The 22,640-nt window shown below is 44.2% G+C and overlaps 1 protein-coding gene across 6 annotated transcripts in view; it reads right to left on the reverse strand.

The window, feature by feature from the left end:
- Positions 1-796: 796 nt before the first annotated feature.
- Positions 797-22,640, reverse strand: part of ppp1r1b (protein phosphatase 1, regulatory (inhibitor) subunit 1B) — a 53,473-nt gene continuing 31,629 nt past the window's right edge. For 2 of the 6 annotated variants that reach the window (XM_015948894.3, XM_015948892.3), the window contains 4 exons: positions 12,734-12,817; positions 12,331-12,406; positions 9,663-9,797; positions 797-1,102 (listed from right to left, as the gene is read on the reverse strand). In XM_015948894.3, coding sequence (XP_015804380.3) covers positions 951-1,102; positions 9,663-9,797; positions 12,331-12,406; positions 12,734-12,817 — 447 coding nt within the window. In that variant the 3' untranslated portion in view covers positions 797-950. Of the gene's footprint in view, positions 1,103-9,662; positions 9,798-12,330; positions 12,407-12,727; positions 12,818-22,640 lie in introns of all 6 variants that reach the window. The other 4 variants (XM_015948893.3, XM_015948891.3, XM_015948896.3 and 1 more) reach the window with 3 other exon arrangements.

Here is a 22,640-nt window from a genome sequence, read left to right on the forward strand (position 1 = left end):
TTTTGAGAGTGAAAATTATATTTGAAATGAACTCATTTTCCACTGAAGGATACAAATTCTGATTCAAATGTGTAACAAATGTGTAATAAGGATGTATTTGAAATGTCAAAGTAGTTTTACTTTTCAAGGATAAAATTCAGATAAAAATATATAGATCTATAAGAAAACTCTACTGTGTTGCAAGAATAAAACTTTCAAGGGTTGGCAAGCTCACGGTGTGTTTTTGGACTTCCCAGATGATCTAGTTTAATGTCTTTGGGTTCAATCTTCAAGGACAGTTTCCACAAAATGCTTCACATCTTACAGTGATCTGATCGATAAATTAACACATTTAGAAGCTGCTGCTAAAGAGATGTGGCAATAGAAAGGACAGGAATTAAAGTAGTCAATACAACTAGATGAGTACAAGAGATACGAAAAGATGGCTGCAGTGGTGGCGTTTTGTTTCACCACTAGATGGCAGCATACACATAGGGATGGTCAGTACAATGACGCAGGCCCTGATTTCAGAACACATGCCACATGTTTTAAGACCTTTAAGTGCTTCCAAACAGGTTATATAATAGATGCTGTGAGTCTTGATTTGTACCCGAGAACGTTTTCAGCCTTTTTAACTCCGAGCTGCAGAATAAAAGTGAAGGGAGGACATGCTGACATTGACCCAGTGGCTCTCATTAGAAAAAAGGAGTCACTGAGGCCAAAGGGCGTCTGTTCTCTGCTCTGGTGGTGGATCTCTCCTCACCTGCTCATAAGATCTGACTGACTACCTCCTTGTCCTCTCCTTTAATGCCAGCAGACCCATTAGAGGTGAAGCAGGACGTGACTGTTGATGAAATCTATCCTTCAGTTTGACTCATCACGTTGAACCATTTCTTTGAACTTCATGATTTAACTCCACTTTTTTCTTATAAAATCCCTCCCAATGTTCTCCCTCTCTCCCCCTTTCTCTTTCAGTTACACTCCCGGCGGTTCTTTTCCAGTTTGTTCTCCTCCTTGTCATCTTCTTCTTCGTCCTCCTCATCTTCCTCCTTTGGTGTTTCAGTCTTGTTGGTCATCGCTGTCATGCTGGGAAAATGTTCTGTGGTTGCTGTTTCTTGATGATCTGAGGAAATACAACTTAGCATTAGAAACCCAGAAGTGCATTCATCACAGCCATTTTTAATCTTTGTTTTTCAGGGGAAATCAGAGCTTCACAGGTTAGCTTTTCTCAAATTATAATTCTGACATTGAAAGACCTTATAGATCTCGCTGCACCAGTTTGTGAGAGATAACCAACAAGCCAACAAAGACCTCCTAGAAAGTCATCTAAGCTGGATGAGCCCAAACTTGTCAGCAAGCAGGCCAAAATCGACCAGGTGAAGTCCTGGTGGGCCACAAACGTGATTCCTTGCTGACCTTCACTGGTAATAACAGGCCCCCAGATGTAAAGTGAAGCCACAAATCCCAAAACATGTCTGCGAATTTTACACATGGTGGACTGAAGGATGATCAGCAAAAACAGGAAGCACCGCTCAAATATATTTGTCGATGTGGCTGAGGCTGTGAGAACTTGCGTGTGGTTTCTCAACTTTATTGTATTTTTAACCTTCCCACTGTCCTAATGGGTGCGACCCCTTTAGAAAAGTTGACCATTGAGCAGGGTTGATGGTTTATCCTTTGGGTCCACGTGGCAGGGGTGAGGAGTGAGCACCACCTCACCCCTGCCACGTGGACCCAAGGGATAAACCATCAACCCTGCTCAATGGTCAACTTTTCTAAAGGGGTCGCACCCATTAGGACAGTGGTTAAAAACAGTGGTGTGAAAAACTATTTGCCCCCTTCCTGATTTCTTATTCTTTTGCATGTTTGTCACACAAAATGTTTCTGATCATCAAACACATTTAATCGTTAGTCAAAGATAACACAAGTAAACACAAAATGCAGCTTTGAAATGATGGTTTTTATTATTTAGGGAGAGAACAAAATCCAAACGTACATTGCCCTGTGTGATAAAGTAATTGCCCCCCTTGTTAAAAAATAACCCAACTGTGGTGTTTCACACCTGAGTTCAATTTCTGTAGCCACCCCCAAGCCTGATTACTGCCACACCTGTTTCAATCAAGAAATCACTTAAATGTGAGCTGCCTGACACAGAGAAGTAGACCAAAAGCACCTCAAAAGCTAGACATCATGCCAAGATCCAAAGAAATTCAAGAACAAATGAGAACAAAAGTAAGTGAGATCTATCAGTCTGGTAAAGGTTATAAAGCCATTTCTAAAGCTTTGGGACTCCAGTGAACCACAGTGAGAGCCATCATCCACAAATGGCAACAACATGGAACAATGGTGAACCATCCCAGGAGTGGGCGGCCGACCAAAGTTACCCCAAGAACGCAGAGACAACTCATCCGAGAGGTCACAAAAGACCCCAGGACAACTTCTAGAGAACTGCAGGCCTCACTTGCCTCAATTAAGGTCAGTGTTCACGACTCCACCATAAGAAAGAGACTGGGCAAAAATGGCCTGCATGGCAGATTTCCAAGACGCAAACCACTGTTAAGCAAAGAGAACATTAGGGCTCGTCTCAATTTTGCTCCGAAACATCTCGGTGATTGCAAAGACTTTTGGGAAAATACCTTGTGGACTGATGAGACAAAAGTTGAACTTTTTGGAAGGCAAATGTCCCGTTGCATCTGGCGTAGAAGTAACAGCATTTCAGACAAAGAACATCATACCAACAGTAAAATATGGTGGTGGTAATGTGATGGTCTGGGGTTGTTTTGCTGCTTCAGGAACTGGAAGGCTTGCTGTGATAAATGGAACCATGAATTCTACTGTCTACCAAGACATCCTGAAGGAGAATGTCCGGCCATCTGTTCATCAACTAAAGCTGAAGCGATCTTGGGTGCTGCAGCAGGACAATGACCCAAAACACACCAGCAAATCCACCTCTGAAAGGCTGAAGAACAACAAAATGAAGACTTTGGAGTGGCCTAGTCAAAGTCCTGACCTGAATCCTATTGAGATGCTATGGCATGGCCTTAAAAATGTGGTTCATGTTTGAAAACCCTCAAATAAAGCTGAATTACAACAATTCTGCAAAGATGAGTGGGCCAAAATTCCTCCAGAGCGCTGTAAAAGACTCGTAGCAAGTTAACGCAAACGCCTGATTGCAGTTATTGCTGCTAAGGGAGGCCCAACCAGTTATTAGGTTCAGGGGGCAATTACTCTTTCACACAGGGCAATGTAGGTTTGGATTTTGTTCTCTCCCTAAATAATAAAAACCATCATTTCAACACTACATTGTGTTTACTTGTATTATCTTTGACTAACAGTTAAATGTGTTTGATGATCAGAAACATTTTGTGTGACAAACATGCAAAAGCATAAGAAATCAAGAAGGGGGCAAATAGTTTTTCACACCACTGTATATATGTGTGTGTGTATATATATATATATATATATATATATATATATATATATATATTTTTTTTTTTCCTGTCACGTCAAGGGGGAGCCACCACAAGTATATAATTGTGTTAGTTTAGTTAAATGGTGTGCATGCACGCTGAACTATTTCACATCATTTTCACCAGCCATCTCTCATTAAACAGTGACTTTCCCTTAACAGACTAAATAGCTCTCTGTTTTTGTTTTTATCTTTGTAAGGTGACCTTGGGCTTGAGAAAGGCGCCCTCAAATAAAATGTATTGTTTCACCCCTGGGATGCTGGAGAAAACCCCTTGAACTGCAAGTAAACAGCCAATCATATTTGGTTGCTAGGGAGAACTGGAGATTTTTGGCAAATCAGAATTCCCTAATCCCTGATTTCTACATACACAAAAGACCCAACATTCTCAAATAGTGTTCTAAATCTATGTGAGCACTTCATCTTCGCTAAGATAATCCGTCCCACTTCACAGGTGTGGCATATCAAGGTGCTGATTTGACAGCATGAATATTGGACATGTGGACCTTAGACCAGACATAATTAAAGGTCATTCTGAGATTAGCAGTCTGATCTCACAGCACAGACGTTTGAGGGAGCGTACTGTTGTCATGCTGACTGCAGGAATGTCTACCAGAGCGGTTGCCCGTTAATTGAATGTTAATTTCTCTAATACAAGCTGTCTCCAAAGACATTTTGAAGAATGTGGCACACTTCCAACCAGCCTCACAACCAAAGATCACATGTGACCACACCAGCCCAGGGGCTTCACATGCATGTTCACCTCCATGATCATCTGAGACCAGCCACCTGGACAGCTGCAGCAACAATCGGTTTGCACAACCAAAGAATTTCTGCACTGTCAGAAACCGTCTCAGGGAAGCTCATCTGCATGCTTTTCATCCTCTTCGGGGGCTGGACCTGACTGCAGTTTATTGCTGTAACTGACTTGAGTGGGCAAATGCTCACATTCAAAGACGTCTGGTGTTCTGTTCACGGATGAAACCTGGATTTTCACTGTTCAGGGCAGATGGCAGACAATATTCAGCAACTTGGCACAGCTATTGACCCTTTGCATGTGACATCACGTCGCTCATGAGACCGCTTAACCATTACGGACGGTAGAAAGACTGTTAACACAGGTTGAAACTTCACTGAAGTCAGTCAAAAGAAGCCTGTTTGTAACCTTTTATCACTTTTATTTTATCGATTTCACATAAAATATTAACCCACTCAGGCTCAAAATAAGTTTTGAGAAAAGGATGAACAACTAAGTCCTTCAGAGGTACTTCTGAGTTAAAAAATGCTCATGAAATCTGTATGTGGAGAAACCAGGTAGGTAGGTTTTAACGTTGCAAATCTGCAACGCCTGCCTCCAGAGGGTTAATACAGGGTGGGCCGTTTATTTGGATACACCTTAATAAAATGGGAATGGTTGGTGATAGTAACGTCCTGTTTGTGGCCCATTAGTATATGTCAGGGGGCAAACTTTTCAAGATGGGTGGTGACCATGGTGGCCATTTTGGAGTCGGCCATCTTGATCCAACTTTTGTTTTTTTCAATAGGAAGAGGGTCATGTGACGCATCTAACTTATTGGTAATTTCACAAGAAAAACAATGGTGTGCTTGGTTTGAATGTAACTTTATTCTTTCATGAGTTATTTACAAGTTTCTCTTTGTTCACAAATTGTGTTGATTTCTGGTGAACACAGTAACCGGGTCATTGCAGCAGATTTCTATGCAAGACACCATACAAGACCACCCATCCCCCATGCTACAGTGAGCAGACTGCTTGCTAAGTTTTGTGAAACTGGTTCAGTGTTGGATTTGCCAAAATGTGGACGCATAAAAACTATCACTAATGAAGAAACATCAGTGGCTGTCCTAGCTTCATACAGCAAGAGTCCACAGCGTAGCACTCGCCGCATGCCACTGGAGAGTGGCATCAGTCGAACATCCCTTTGGGCGGATATTAGCTACTCACAAATGGCACCCTTACAAACACCAGCTACTGCAGCATCTCAACAAGGATGACCGAGATCAGTGCACAGAATTTGCAGAATGGGCAAAACAAAAATTGGAACAGGACCCTCAGTTCACACAGAAGATTTTGTTCAGTGATGAGGCAAACTTTTATGTGAATGGTGAAGTTAACAAACAAAACCACTGCTATTGGTCTGACACTAACCCACATTGGATGGATCCCTCCAAGACTGTTAGAACAAAAATGTGATGGTATGGTGTGGTTTACAGGGTACAAAGATAGTGGGGCCATTCTTCATCAATGGAAACCTCAAGGCCACTGGATATTTGAAATGACTACATGATGATGTGCTTCCCTCTTTATACACTGAAGATTGCATGTTCCCTGAGTTTTTCTAGCAAGATGGTGCACCACCACATTATGGGTGTCCGGTCCGAGCATTCCTGTAAAGTGGATTGGTCATTGTGGGCCAGTTGAATGGTCCCCAAGGTCTCCCGATCTGATCCTCTTAGACTTTTATCTTTGGGGCCCTCTGAAAGCAATTGTCTAAGGTGTGAAGATACGAGATGTGAAGCACCTGAAACTACGGATACTGGAAGCCTGTGCTGGCATTTCTCCTGTGGTGTTGCCATCAGTGTGTGAAGAGTGGGAGAAGAGGGTTGCATTGCCAATCCACTGAACACATTTTATCAGTGGTCAGAAACTTGTAAATAACTCAAGAAAAAACGAAGTTACATTAAAACCAAGCACAGCATTGCTTTTCTTGTGAAATTACCAATAAGTTAGATGTGTCACATGACCCTCTTCCTATTGAAAACACAAAAGTTGGATCCAAGATGGCCGACTTCTAAATGGCCACCATGGTCACCACCCATCTTGAAAGGTTGCCCCCTCACATATACTAGTGTGCCACAAACTGGACGTTGAATCACCAACCATTTTATTAAGGTGTATCCATATAAATGGCCCACCCTGTGGTTTGCTGCACGAAAAGACAAGAGTGTAAACTCAATTAGTCTTTTTTTTAAATAACTTTGATGGATACCGAAAACAGGAATGAATCGCAGCAATCAGTCAAACAGACCAGCAGCCCTCAAAATATTTCAGGATTTGCAGCAAACATGTTTTACTGGGTAAGATTAACGTTTATTTATTTCACGAGGAAGACGGGCATACGGTGATGGACCGGAAATAATAATTGTGATGTGTTAATATTACTTACGGTATTTAGTATTGATAATCCTGAATTTCACCTTGGAGGATGTGCAGTACAGTTCACTGCAGTGAATATCAAGATAATTGTGTTATATTAATATTGTTCCAGTGTAGGATAAAGTATTAAAATTACATTATTTTTTTTGTATGATGAACGTTGCCTTTAAGAGACCTCTTGTCTCATCCTGTGTGAGTAGCATCTGAACCCGGTGATCCCATCAGTGACAAAAACTGGTAGGGATCCGGACTCAGTATAAAGTGAACACTGTTTCTCACATAATGTTATAAGTCCAGCGGAGTGAATTCTGGCAACGTCTGCAACTTTTTTATGTCGGTGAACAGCAGCAGGTAGAATATATGCTAATACTCATAGGCTAGCAAACACTTAACTTTTGTAAATACTGCTCTCCATGATGAAGTGTGTTAAAACCTCCAACAAGTTCACCAGCTTGAACCAAGCTAAACTGGCAAATAAATAACCTCACTCCCCACTTTTCTTTTGTTCAAAACTCCCGTAATTCAGTTGCATCACCTAGGTGTGCTACTTCTTCCAATAGGTAGCCTAAGTCTCCTCCTTTTCTGGTCGGCTCATGGGTCCCAACGAACAAATGAATGCAAGTCAATGGGGCTAAAATGGGTATTTTCTAATCCGCTCAGCCTTTCGCCCTGGATCACAGATATGTTGTACTGCAATTTAAATAAAAAGTAATGATAGGTGTTCTGACCACGCCAGTCATGTATTTTAAGATTTATCAGCTTGTTAAATGTTTGTAATTAGCATGACTACGTCACCACAGAATCTCTTCTCCCCTAGCGTAGCTGCTACTTACCACATGGCCAGATTTATGGTGGTTCTTTCCTCCTTTGGGAAGGATTTGAAGTTTGCTGAACTTACAGCAGTTTCCCTCTGTTTTTCTCCGTGTTCGATTCGATGACGTCCCTTTTGTGATGCACATTTGTAGTCCTGGACTCATTTTCACACAAAACTTAAAATAGCTTTTTCCCCCAAATTTGAAAATAAGTGTGTTCTTGGTATCAAAATGTGTCTTTAAAATTCACAGACATCATATGTGAAATACATGGCACATAACAAGCAGAATTAGAAAATAGCGTTTTTAGCCCCGTTGACTTGCATTCATGTTTTTGTTGTTCCGGGGACCCATGGTCCGGAAGTAGACGGGCGTAACTTGGGCTCCCAATAACTGAATTGAACTTGAGCTTGTAAATGGTTAGAATTTAATTACAGTCAAACTCTAAATTAATCTAAAAGAACATTTGTTTTGCTAAATTAATTTAAAAATATGTGTTCAGGGTTGTTTTAATTAAATTTATAATCTGGAGAGCTGACCTTATTTTCTGTCGTAACCAATTAAAAAAAGTTTAGCACTTTAAGATGAGGTCCGTAGTTTGATGCCATCAAGGAGAGGAGGAGAAGAATTTGAGATTTGAACAGCTAGCTCCAGCTTCTGCTCCCCCACCCCCTTTTTGAAGGAACTGAAAGCCACGCTTCATAGCACACAATTAGCCTTAGCGCTAATGGAGGGCCACTGTGGCTGCACGTTTTTTGATGTTCCTGCTCAGACACAACTGGCTTTAACTGCTAAATTATCTCCTCAGCTTTTTCTGGGTTCTGCAGGAGCTGCTAATTACTCGTTTTAATAAAATGTGCAGTGTTAAAACAGGGAAATGTCTAAAACCTGCAAGAATTAAGCCCTTGTGATGGTAGCACACCTGCTAATGCTACAAAAAACTAAAACAATTATCTGATGTAGAGAATACTTGAACGGTAATCACTTAGCCCCAAAAATATGATTCCCCTTTTCTTCCCCTCCCTCCTACAGTTAGCTTGAATTTTCCAGCCCAATATTAATCCAGTGCAGGTCGAGTTAGCACTGAAGCTAGGTTGGTGGACTAAGCTGATTGGGGTAACAGACATCATATACGTAGACAACCCGTGGATTGGTGCTGCCTATTGGAGCTTCTGGAGTGACTGGTCGCCATCTTGGATTCATTGGATGCCTCCAGTGCACTTATTTCTACTGAGGAAGGTGCTTACTCAACTAAACACATTTTATTATGCTTTTTCACAAAATCAGACACGTGGCATGATAGTTCAATTAAAAATGTATTTGAACAAAATAAATTAAAACAAATTAAAATATAAAATCTCAACAGGTAGGCTAAAAAAGTCAATAGTTCTCCCATGTGATCTGTTTTCAATAGAACGCCGGTTGTTGCAATCGTAGGCTGCACAAAAAACGGGCAAGTTGCTCACTCTGTGTTGCCTCCAGTTGGGTTTGGACAATAAGGAGACTGACTAATCCAAAATGGCAGCAATGCTGATACAGTCTCCAGTGCCTGCTGGGGAGTCTATATATTCATTTCTATGACTGTGGTGGATGCATCGCCTCACAATGCATGCTGGGAACAGGGAAGCATTCTCGTTGACCGACAGCTCCCACTTGTGGATACGCAGCTCTGTTGGTCGACGGCTCCAGTAAATGGTTTGTTCTGATTGAGCCAGGGGAGGAACTTGGGGGAAATTTAAATGATAAAAGATTACCCACTTTGTAGCATATAGAACAGGGTCAGATAGTACAAGAAAATGGCGTTACTTACCCAAGCTTAACAAACAACTTTTGGAAAATAAAAACTAGTCACAAAGGGAGAGGAGAGCATCGTCTAAACATGTTTCAAGGGTCTATTTTCTATATTGTGTGTCAAGTCTCGCCTCATTTACGAAGCAGGAAGCACACAAAACAACATAGTTGATGGAAAAATGCAGGACTTTGAATGTTGCTAAAATATGCACGTTTTGTTAGAACCAGACACAAATTAAAATTATTTAAACATGAAGCCTCTGTTAAAGATGCTAAAAGAAAATTTGGCAGCAAAACACAAATAATAAATGTTGGTTTGTTCTTTACTTTTCATTTTAAAAATGAGACCATTTAAAATAATAAAATGTCACATGAGTAAACAGAAATAGTGTTTGAGATTTCTGTCACATCGCTGCTGTAGTTGTCTCCATCTCACCAGCAGCTGTGGTGGGAGATTCTTCCTCCCCCTCCTCCCCCTGCCAGTGGTCCTCATCCTCCTCCCCTTCACACGGGTCTTCCAAAGGATACACACCTAGTTTCTGCATATGCGCTTCAGCCATCTTCTGCACAGCTACACACACACAGACACGCGGGGAGAAGGACACAGGGATAGAGGGTTGTTTTGGGTTTACCAGGCTTCAACACTATCAGCTTTGACTAAAACTACGCCAGGCAGCTGGAAGCTTTTACTGTGGGGCTCCAATTGTAAAATCTAGCCATTACATTTTAACAAACGCATTTAGCCACATTTGGCTCCTCATAAATAAACATCAAGAGTTTTAGTCACTTTTTCAGCTTTGTTTGTCCTAGTACAAATCCAGGTAACGAGGTTAAATATTTTGAATAAAATCTTGAATCCATCTTGTAATTATAATAAAGATTCTGTTAACAATTTTTACTATATGGTTTTAAATCTAAAAATTCCAATTCAAGTCCAACACACTCAGGTCATGTCACTGAACTCTTAACGGGGACAAAGAATGCCGTTCTTCAGCAATCTAAAACTCTGCTTTGAAACTATAAGAAGGATAAGAAATTATCTTTTGACTTTCATCTGCCCCAGCCGGAGCCCTGATACAGGCCATTCTAAATGAGCCTTGCTGTGAAAAGAGCCGTTTACCCCTCCCACTTGGCCAGGACATGAATATGCTAATGAGCTGCTTGCTGATTGGTTGGTTTAAACCAGAAGGCCTCAGACACTGGCGACTGCAGATTGGAGGAGGAAGGGCTCCACATTGTGACATTTTTATGAGAGGTTTCTCAAAAAAAAAAGTTTTTTCTCTGTCATTTTTAAATTTTCTAATTTACATAAAAAGTAGGTCACACGCGGCTTTGATTTTTGCGTGCTACTTTTGACCACCCGAGCTGTTTTATTCACAAACAAGAAAATGTTGGTTTAGATTAGGGCTGGGCAATAAATCGAAAATTTATCGCTATCAAAATTTCTGACTTATATCGAGACAATTTTCCCCATGTCAATAAATTTGAAAATGTAAAGATTAAAAGATGTGTGTAGGTTGGCAATGTTCATGTCCCTTTAAGAAGCTGTACCACCTTGAGTCACATAAAATGTGGCTCAATGGAACCCCATCTAGTGGACAACTTTCGTTTCTGCACATACCCGTAGTTATAGTCCAGTTATCGTTATCGAGGTGAAATCCTCAGTATATCATGATATTTATTTTAGGCCATATCGCCCATCCCTAGTTTAGATTATTCGTCCCCTTTAATATGTTTTTGTCTGATATCGACACTTCTTGTTGTTTGATTACATGCAACACCAGACTGTTGCAAAACCAGGGTGAGGGCGTCCTCTGTCTGATGTAGGACTGACTGTGTGAGCCTGTTCCACCCTGAATCTCTTATCGTTAATCCTGTGGGGCTTCTCTCTGGACTTTGACAAATGAGGGTTAAACAGACACTCAGTATCAAAAGGACTCTGAGATGTCAGATAGGGGATCTCTTCACCCTGCTTTTTTTTGGAAGGCTATTTGCAGCTTATAGCTGTCTGAATGTACCCTTTAGCTAAAAATGTAGGTTACAACAGCAACGTTTTATTTAGATTTTGCTTTTCAAATCTTACTTTAGAATAAGTGTTTCTATATTTGATTTTTGTTCTTCAAAATTTCTTGGAATTTTCAGGTTAAATTCAAAATATTTTGATGAATTTAAGTTTGATTCAAAATATTTAACATCAAATTTTTAAAACCTAAATGTCAAGCAAAGCTTTTTGATGTTTACAATCGGAGCCCCATAAAAAGGTAACACGCTGACAGGCAAAAAGCAAGAAAATGGTTCTCCAAGCTGCTTCTTGCTGCAGAGCTTCTTCCATTTTCTGTTCTCACGTCTTTTCCCCATCTGTTGATTTGCTCTTTCCTCTAATAATCTGTCCTCCTCTTGGCTCTTTCTGTCCCTCCTGTGATTTTATCTCACCTCTCCCTGCCTCTCCTCTTTTAGGTCACCTTCTCTCTTCAGCGTTCTTCCACGCCCTCGGAATCGCACTGATACACTGCTGCGTTTTTTTTTTTAGCTCAACTAAGATGAGTTACACAACTGGAATCTTCCTGAGTCTGCTCTCTGCATCTGAGCTGACAAAGGGCAGATTTTCTGGTGCAGGAGCAAAGCTTCCTGGCTGCTTAGATCATCTGATGACACATTAAAGCCCCCTATAACCCTCTGTAGATGAAACAACTGTAAAACACCTTTTATTGTTTGGATGCAGCAATGACTAAATGAAACGATGCATGTGTAATATGCATGTTCATGCCCGTGTGCACTTGTGCCACAGCTGAATACAAAACTGACTGTAATCCTGGATGATCCCGACTTTTCAAGACTCACACTCACAGCTGTCGCAGTCTAATCTGTTTCTCTCTGTTACACAAAAACACATAAAAGCAGAAAAACAAGTGCACATGCAGAAGGTATAACGCTATAATGCATATCCACCCATCTGTCACATGCACTTTTTTCTGTCAGCCTGCGTTTGAAAGCAAGGACAAAGCCTGCGTCGAAGCAAGGTAAACTAGGAGAGGAGTTTAACACGAGGATAAATCACCATCCACACATCATCCACCTGCAGAATGAGCGCCGTTCACACCAACCTTTGAGTGATGGAGGCTGATACACGTTTGGATTCACTCGTTTTGGTTTGAGCACTCCGTTCTCTCCCACTACCCACTGCAAGGTAGTAGAAAACAACATTTTACTTTAGTCTCTTCTAATAACACTTCTCCATTATAGTATTAAGAAATCAACAAATGTGAAAATGTACCATTTCCCGTTTTATCAGCAGGAACTACATTCATAAACTGTGATCTTCAGATGGAAGGAAACATTAAAACAAGAAATTATTTGATGTTTTTCATCGGATCAGGTGGGAAAAGGGACAACATGACAGCAGAAAACAGGTGTGTTTACTAGAGAGGGGGGAAGAAGGATGGAAGATGGATGAAAACAAACCCACAGACACTTAGAAGTAAAAAAGCTTTGTGACTTCACCTTTACCTGATGAGTGGACTGATCGTCCTCAGGAGATGGTTGGTCGGCTACTCTGAAGAGGGTGGCCGGCGTGGGCCTCCTGCGTCTGATCTGAACACAAACACACACACACACACACACACACACACACACACACACACACACACACACACACACACACACACACACACACACACACACACACACACACACACACACACACACACACACACACAGAGAGAGAGAGAAAGGGCAGCCGTGAATAAGTGAGCAGCCAAAGTGTAACTGTATAATTAATGATGCTCAGCACAGCTGCATATTAATCTAATAAGGAATATGTTGACAGTTCCTGCTGGTTGGGCCCTTGGTGACTTCATTAGTGGATCTGCCGAGCCGATCGATGGGCCGATGACTTTTATGACCAGTGCAGTCAGAGCTCACCGCGGTCAGATCCAGTTAAAACGTTCTGATTGGACTTATCAGCTCAATGAATGAAAGTGTTAAATCCTTCTGTAGAAGATTTATTATATTTTTAATACTTTGCACCTCCTTGAACCGTCACCTTATTGTGGTGGAGGAGTTTGAGTGCCCTAATGATCCTAGGAGCTATGTTGTCTGGGGCACTTAGTGCCCCTGGTAGGGTCTCCCATGACAAATTGGTCTTAGGTGAAGGGTGAGACAAAGAACGGTTCAAAGGATCTTTCATGGCGGTTAAAACGAAGAGTCGGAGTACCCGGCCCGGAGGGTTACCGGGGTCCCACCCTGGAGCCAGGCCTGGGGTTGGGGCCCGTGAGCGAGCGCCTGGTGGCCGGGCTTTCGCCCATGGGGCCCGGCCGGGCCCAGCCCGAACCGGATACATGGGCTCGTCCAACTGTGGACCCACCACCCGCAGGAGGAACATGAAGGGTCCGGTGCAATGCGAATCGGGTGGCAGACCAAGGCGGGAGCCTTGGCGGTCCAATCCCCGGACAAGAAAACTAGTTTTTGGGACATGGAACGTCACCTCGCTGGCGGGGAAGGAGCCGGAGCTTGTGGCAGAGGTTGAGCGGTACCGGCTAGATATAGTCGGACTCACCTCGACACATTGCATTGGCTCTGGAACCCGGGACCTGGAGAGGGGTTGGACACTCTACTTTGCTGGAGTTGCTCCGGGTGAGAGGCGGAGGGCTGGGGTTGGCTTTTTGTTAGCCCCGAGACTCTCTGCCTGTGTGTTGGGGTTTACCCCGGGGGACAAGAGGGTAGCTTCCTTGCGCCTTCGGGTCGGGGAACGGGTCCTGACTGTTGTTTGTGCTTATGGGCCAAATATCAGTTCAGAGTACCCACCCTTTTTGGAGTCCCTGGGACGAGTGCTAGATAGTGCTCCATCAGGGGACTCCATTGTCCTGCTGGGGGACTTCAATGCTCACGTGGGCAATGACAGCTTGACCTGGAGGGGTGTGATTGGGAGGAACGGCCCACCTAATCTGAACTCGAGCGGTGTTTTGTTATTGGACTTCTGTGCAAGCCGCAGTTTGGCCATAAAGAACACCATGTTCGAACATAAGGATGCCCACCAGTACACTTGGTACCAGGGCAGCCTAGGTCACAGGTCGATGATAGATTTTGTAGTCGTATCATCTGACCTGCGGCCGTATGTTTTGGACAACCGAGTGAAGAGAGGGGCGGAGCTGTCAACTGATCACCACCTGGTGGTGAGTTGGATCAGATGGCAAGGGAACATGCCGCGTAGACCTGGCAGACCCAAACGCATAGTGAGGGTCTGCTGGGAACGCCTGGCAGAAGAACCTGTCAAGACGGTCTTCAACTCCCACCTCCGGCAGAGCTTTGACCACGTCCCGAGAGCAGTGGGGGACATTGAGTCCGAGTGGGCCTTGTTCCACTCTGCGATTGTCGAGGCGGCTGTTGCTAGCTGTGGTCGTAAGGTGGCCGGTGCCAGTCGTGGTGGCAACCCCCGTACCCGCTGGTGGACACCAGAGGTTCGGGGAGCCATCAGGCTGAAGAAGGAGGCCTACAGGGCGTGGCTGGTCTGTGGGTCTCCGGAGGCAGCAGACAGGTACCGGATAGCCAAGCGGGGTGCAGCAGTGGCAGTTGCCGAGGCAAAATCTCGGGCGTGGGAGGAGTTTGGTGAGGCCATGGAGAAAGACTATCGATCGGCTCCAAAGAGGTTCTGGCAAACTGTCCGGCGCCTCAGGAGAGGAAGGCAGCAACTCGCTCACACTGTTTACAGTGGGGATGGGGAGCTGCTGACGTCAACTGAGGCTATAGTCGGACGGTGGAAGGAATACTTTGAGGAGCTCCTCAATCCCACCAATGCGCATTCCGAGGAGGAACCAGAGCTGGGAGGCCTGGGGATGGACTGTCCGATCTCGGGGGCAGAAGTTGCTGAGGTAGTCAAACAACTACACAGCGGCGGAGCCCCGGGGGCGGATGAGGTTCGTCCTGGGTATCTCAAGGCTATGGATGTTGTAGGGCTGTCATGGTTGACACGTCTCTACAACATTGCGTGGTCATCGGGGGCAGTTCCTAGGGAGTGGCAGACCGGGGTGGTGGTCCCCATCTTTAAGAAGGGTGACCTGAGGGTGTGTTCCAACTATAGGGGGATCACACTCCTCAGCCTCCCTGGAAAGGTCTACGCCAAGGTACTGGAGAGGAGGGTCCGATCGATAGTTGAATCTCAGATAGAGGAGGAGCAATGTGGTTTTCGTCCTGGCCGTGGAACTGTGGACCAGCTCTATACCCTTGCAAGGGTGATGGAGGGGGCATGGGAGTTTGCCCAACCAATCCACATGTGTTTTGTGGATTTGGAGAAGGCTTATGACCGTGTCCCCAGGGGCACCCTGTGGGGGACGCTCCAGGAGTATGGGGTGGGTGGCTTTCTGTTAAGGGCCATTCAGTCCCTTTACCAGAGGAGCGTGAGTTTGGTCCGCATAGCCGGTAGTAAGTCGGACCTGTTCCCAGTGAGGGTTGGACTCCACCAGGGCTGCCCTTTGTCACCGGTTCTGTTCATCACTTTTATGGACAGAATTTCTAGACGCAGCCGTGGTGTGGAGTGTGTCGAGTTTGGTGGCAGGAGAATCTCGTCTCTACTTTTTGCGGATGATGTGGTCCTCCTAGCTTCATCCAGCTCTGACCTTCAGCTCTTGCTGGGTAGGTTCGCGGCCGAATGTGAAACGGCTGGGATGAGGATCAGCACCTCCAAATCTGAGACCATGGTTCTCGACCGGAAAAGGGTGGCTTGCCACCTCCGGGTCGGGGGAGAGGTCCTACCTCAAGTGGAGGAGTTTAAGTATCTCGGGGTCTTGTTCACGAGTGAGGGTAGGAGGGATCGGGAGATCGACAGGCGGATTGGTTCGGCGTCTGCAGTGATGCGGACGCTGAGCCGATCTGTCGTGGGGAAGAGGGAGCTGAGCCAGAAAGCCAGGCTCTCGATTTACCGGTCGATCTACGTCCCAATCCTCACCTATGGTCATGAGCTTTGGGTAATGACCGAAAGAACGAGATCGCGGATACAAGCGGCCGAAATGAGTTTCCTCCGTAGGGTGGCCGGGCTCAGCCTTAGAGATAGGGTGAGGAGCTCGGACATTCGGGAGGGACTCGGAGTAGAACCGCTGCTCCTCCGGATCGAAAGGAGCCAGTTGAGGTGGTTTGGGCATCTGGTCAGGATGCCTCCTGGACGCCTCCCCGGGGAGGTGTTTCGGGCATGTCCTGCCGGCAGAAGGCCCCCGGGTCGACCCAGGACACGTTGGAGAGGTTACATCTCCAATATGGTCCGGGAACGCCTTGGGGTCCTGCCGGAGGAGCTGGTGGACAAGGCCGGGGAGAGGACGGCCTGGAGCTCCCTAATTGGGATGCTGCCCCCGCGACCCGGACCCGGATAAGCGGAGGAAGACGAAGACGAAGATACTTTGCAACTTGACTTGCTCTTAGCACCCCTGGTGTCTGTGAGCCAAAGCAGAAGGGAAACATATCTCCTCGCTGTGCGTTCATCTTTTTAACATCTTAATCCAACAGCTGTAATGTCTCCCAGCCTTCACTGTTTCTACAGGAGCGATTCATCACTAAATCAGACAAATCAGCCGTGTTAATGATCTAGAACTTGCAGGAAATGTGCTGGAAGCCTGTCAGGTTCACTTTACTAAGTCCAGCAAGGACTTGACCAGCACTCCGAAGTTGCAAATGCAGTATTCAGGCCACAGAGGGGAGTGGGGTCAGAGTGGCATTTCATTAACCTTGAAAAGGTTCATTTTAGCACCTACTGGTTCAAGGAAGTGATTTAAAATGATGAAAAAGTTGCATAGAATGGCTTTAAAGTATGTGATCATCTTTGCACATTGTCAAGTCCTGCACTCTTTTGTGCCTTCCCACTTGAGAGGGATAAACATCCACCCAGAGTTGAGGAACTGGATTTTACTCAGAGACTGAAACGATGCTTTACTTTTTGCTTTTATGTTTATTTTTCAGCTGGGCAGCTCAGCTCAGGTCAGGTGAAAAAAACCTTCAAACAAGAAAACATATACCCTTAAATTAGTTTTACATCATTAGTTATAGCATTAACTTTATACAGCGTTAACATGAAATAATTATCAATAATATCAATAATACATCTACTACTGAAATCTAAGTATTCACAGAACCCAAAAATAGACAAACCAGATTTATCACCACATGAAATATTAAGAAACCCACCAAAAACCATTTGCTACAAGCATTTTGTGATTCTATAAATAAAGAAACAGAGTAATTATCTTACTACTTGGCAAATAACCACAATGTTATGGTGAACCCAAACAAATCACCCAGAATCCCATTTGTTTGGGCCACGCCTAGGCAAACAAACAATCAGGTCAACAGTTTCTTATTTAACCAGCAGCAAAGTCCATACACAACCAGCACGTGTTATAAATGTATCTTACCGGCTGCCTCTCTGATATTGGTAGATGTATTTAGTTCTGAACAGACTTTCTGAATGACTGACTCAGAACACCATGCTCTCTGATAAAGTTACCTCTCAGAGAGTGGTGCATCACCTTTATTGTCCCTAAGGAACCCCTTCTGCTGAAGATGGTTCCTACACTGAAAAAAATCCAAGCTTGACTTGACACCTCCCACTCGATCCTTCCGTAATATCCATGGGAGGATCGTCTGTTTGGTGATTATTCATTTGGATTCAATGTTCTGTTTGTTCTTCAACTGGCAACAGGACGATGAGCGTTCGGACATCTCTGTGCAGGACAATGGATTGGACGTCCTTTCCTCCTTTTCCTTGAATTCGTCTTCGTTTCACGTGCCTTATGATGGGGGTGCAGCAGCTAGGAGAGACTTGAACTTTAACATCCCTCACAACGCCTTTACTGTCTGGATTTACTCCAACGACTCGTCCAAGCTTGAACTGCCCTCTTAGTGCATTTTGGTCACTTAGCCAGACAAACTGCAACATTTCTGTGGAAAGTGTGCCACTTGTTTCTCACAAAGAGGTTAGGACCAGCAAGCTGGCTCCAATTCTTCCAGAACTGTGTCACGGTTTCTTGCATTTTCCTTAGTCGACTGTAGGGATACGTGGAAAAGTCAAAGGTTTTAAAAAACCCCACTCTGAGAAGCTCGGCCGAGGAGGAGAGAGTTGGGTGTCACGTACTCTATGCAATCCTCTCGGCTTTGTGTCCTTGCACCAATTGGACGCTCATTTGTGAGATTTGCCACAATTTGTAGGGTTGTTTGGAACTCGCTGTAACTGAGTGAAGAGTCTTTGCCAATATTTGAAGGGCTCTTTTAACAACTCGTACGGCTCCATTTCGATGTGGCGAATCAGCAGGAAGAATTTTCCACACCCACTCGGTTTCTTGCTTGACTGCATATTCCTCCAGATCCATTTTGTTCATGCTGTCCAGGAACTGGTAAAGTTCTTTCAGAACAGGTCTTGCCCCGACGAAGTTAGTTCCAGGATTGGACCAGATTTTCTTTGGGTGCCCTCGAGTTGCAGTGAATCGCTGATAGGTCATGAGGAAACTTTCAGATGACAGACTGTTTGCAACGTCAACATGAATGTACAACTAGCCATGCAGCAGAATACAACACCCAAAACCTTCATGGACACTCTTTTCTTGATGTCATCTTTTACTTGGTAAGGGCCAAAGAGGTCAATGGAGGTGAACTCAAAGGGCATCACTGGTTCACTTATTTCTGTTGGCAAATCTCCCATAACTTGTTGACAAGCTCTTGCTTTTGCCTTTCTGCAGATTATGCAAGCTTCGACAATCTTTTGGACAAGTCTTCTTCCTCTCACAACCCACGCCTTTTTCCTCATCCTTAACAGGGTCCTTGCCACTCCACCATGGGCCTTGTTGTGAGCTTCATGGGCTAACAAGGTAGAAACCCAAGCATCATAAGGCAGGATGGGTCGATCATTTTTGAAGGACTGGACTCTTCCACCACAAATTACTAATCCAGAGGTCTTGTCTCTATAAACAACCAACCTGTCTGTAGTAGAACTTGGGATTGTCATGTCTTGTTGTGCAGCAAGATATACATCTCTTGAAGCATCTAGTTGTTCTGCCACAGAAATGGTTCCTTTCAAAGGAACTGCCTCCCACTTTGATGGATCCACAGCTGGCTTTGATCTGAAGAACTTTTTTACGGCCCTCCAGACCCATGCAATAGTCTTGACCAATCGGTGCAGATTGCTGAACTGTTAAATGTTTATGAGGTTTTGGACTAATGACTGATGAGGAGACAGTTGCAGGTCTGATTGGACTTTATTTTGATACTGTGTTGACTCTTCTTGCATTTCCCTTCCTTTATTTCTTGTTAGAGCAGCAACAAATGCTTTCTTTTGTAGTTTTATGACACTGTCTCTAGCAGTAGCTGCAAGTTCTTTGGCAGACTTGATTGGCTATTCGTGCACTGGCAATTTCAAAAATACAGGACCGTTCTGCCATTCAGACTCTTCATCCAGGTCTTGAGGCTTGGCTCCTCTTGTGATCAAGTCTGCAATATTTAAGGAACCAGGAACCCACCACCAATCTTGAACCTTTGTGTTGCCTTGAATTTCTCCAATCCTTTTGGCAAAGAAAGTTTGGAATCCATAACCTTCCCTCTGGATGGCACCAAGGACCGTCTGGCTATCAACAAAATGGTACCATCTCTCAACCTTGATCCTGATGTGAAGCTCAAAGCATTTTTTCAGGTGTGATGCAAACACTGCTCCACATACCTCTGCTTTGATTACATCACCATTTTGATCTAAAGGTGTTAACTTGGCCTTCGATTCCACCAATCTTATGACTGGGCCTTCTTGTGAACTCCACCTCGGTACATCACCGCTCTGTTCACTCCCATCAGAGACTGTAACACCAACAGGATCATTGCAAACTGACAAGGGGGTTAGAGCCCTAAAAAATATGATTCTACCTAATTGGACATGTTCTTCAAAGATCGTTATTGCAGGGATTCCCTAAGTGTGGTGCGTGCGCGAGCTGCCGCTAGGGGGTGCGCGAGGTGAAAAGTGTAATGGCTGCGGAGCTCAGAGAAGTCTGTCAAAAGTCACCATTAGCGTAGCCAGAAACTCATTTGTGGGTGGGCCTAAGAAAATGTAAGTGGGCCCAATAAATGTAATTGAAAACAAGTGTATTTTGCTTGTGTGTGTGTGTGTGTGTGTGTGTGTGTGTGTGTGTGTGTGTGTGTGTGTGTGTGTGTGTGTGTGTGTGTGTGTGTGTGTGTGTGTGTGTGTGTGTGTGTGTGTGTGTGTCCTCCGCATGTCTGGCTCTGGAGCTGCATGCGGCTCTTCCATCCATCTGATGCGGCTCTCTGTGCTTGTAAAATTATGAATTGATATTTAAATAAAATGCTTTTTATTTTACTGCATTAATTTTACATCTGTATGCCAATTCTAAATGTAAAGATTGTCTGCGTAAACCTGAACAGTTCCAACCCGGTCTTACTGAGAGACCGGGTTGACGGGTCACGCTTGTGCGTAATCATAGGAGCTTTCTGAGCTGAAGAGGATGTGAGATTCTGGGCTTCTTCTCAGATGGCTCCTGGATGTGTCGCCACATTGGAGACAGGAACAAGCGCTATTCAGCCAAAGTTTTATAATCAGGGAACATTTTCTAAGTGACAAGTCTCTGAGAGACAGGGTTTGGAAAACGCTCGCTTCAGTGGGAGGAATCTTCCCACATGCGCTCTGGTTCTGCAACGTGCTCCAAGCCCCTCTCCACATCTTCAGCTCGCTGTGCACCTTATGTACGCGCTGACAGTGAGCTGCGCTGAGCAGTGTCCAACTCAGATGTTCAGAAGGGAATCTTTTCTTGAGTGATTTAGCTACATCTGCGATGTGCGAAACGAATAAAGTGTCAGTTCATCTGCATGCGTCGGGGTAATTCTTTCTATTCTTTCTCCGTCAAAATAAACGGTCAAATACGGGAACTGTCCGGTCAACACAAGCCCTGCTTTTAACTGTTCTGTTTTCTTGTGAAAATTGTTGCAAAGAGATATAATTTAACTTGTTTAACACCAGAGCCAGGCGCACTGCGCCGTTATCTCCGTCACTGTAAATGAGGGAAAAACAAAATGACCAGATCCTTTTCTGACCTTCCCCACCTACAAAGTTTAATTACAACAATCAAACGTGACAGAGCCTGGATTTGTATTCTGAACAGTCTAAACATGTTTTAAAAAGAAACGTATGACAAAAGTGGCACCTGCTCAGTAAAACCACCAACAGGGTGAAAAATATCACAATATTGTTGGCAGAGACGGGCTACAACTTCTAGATCCACTTTATATAAATCGTTTTATTGATTATCTTCTTATGAAAGATAACTCTGACATACACGAGCGACCGGTACTGGCTGCTGTCACTTGTTGTGATTGGTTAAAGCAGCTCTCTGCTGTCTGAGGGTAGGCCCCGCCCACAACGCCGTGGCTGCTGTGGCTCCCAGTGTTTTCTTTACTGTGGGAAACGGGTAATAATGGTTCTTTGATGGGAACAGGTTGCCGACCCCTGGTTTAGCGTGACGTCTGATATATATATATATATATATATATATATATATATATATATATATATATATATATATATATATATAGATAGATAGATAGATAGATAGATAGATATAGATAGCCATGCCCTGATGTGGGGCTGGGGGGTGCGTCGACATGGTCGGGACATAGAAGGGGGTGCGCGGCTAAATTAGTTTGGGAACCACTGCTTTATTGCATCTTCTCTGAGGTCTTCAGTGAGTGGTACATCCCATGTGTCCTTCACAAAGTGGTTTGGAACATCTTTGACTTGCTGGAATGCTCTTCTCACCAACATAGCTCCTTTCTGCTTTGCAGGAGTCACATGGCCAACAGGGTCATACAGCCCTGATAGACTAAGGAGAACTCTTTGTGTAAAGGGATTTGGTGTTTGGGCTCTGATCTGCTCTTGCAGGAGGTCTTGTCCAAGTCGTATCTTTCTCTTTCTTTTTGAAAAATGTAATCGCAGTCATGAGATATAGCTTATCCTCTTCTATAGCATAACCTAGTCCAAGTGCTTTGTTTTCTTTGTCACACATCTGGTTTGGGAGAATGAGAGTCTGTGTCTTGGATTCCTCTTTATTTCCTTTACAGTCTGTCCTCCCACTCAGCCCCAAAAGGTGCCAAGGTTTAATTTCAAAGCCTCCTGCCTTTAAGATAAGTTTCACATTTGCAGTGATAACTAAGTTGGTCAAGGCTATTGTGTGATGTGAGAATATCATCAACATAGCTGTCATACTGAAGAACATCCTGCTCCTCATCCAAATGAGCAAAAGTTGGGAGTCTTGCAGTTTCGTGCATTGCTAATTGGGCAATGCACCCTGCTGGCTTGTCCCCGATGTTTACTCCTCTAACTGCATATTCTCCAAGATTTTCCTCCTCTGATTCTCGCCACAGAAATCTTTGAAGATGCATCTCTGTC

Source organism: Nothobranchius furzeri, chromosome 5 (genome assembly GCF_043380555.1).
Source record: "Nothobranchius furzeri strain GRZ-AD chromosome 5, NfurGRZ-RIMD1, whole genome shotgun sequence".
Taxonomy (NCBI): Eukaryota; Metazoa; Chordata; class Actinopteri; order Cyprinodontiformes; family Nothobranchiidae; genus Nothobranchius; species Nothobranchius furzeri.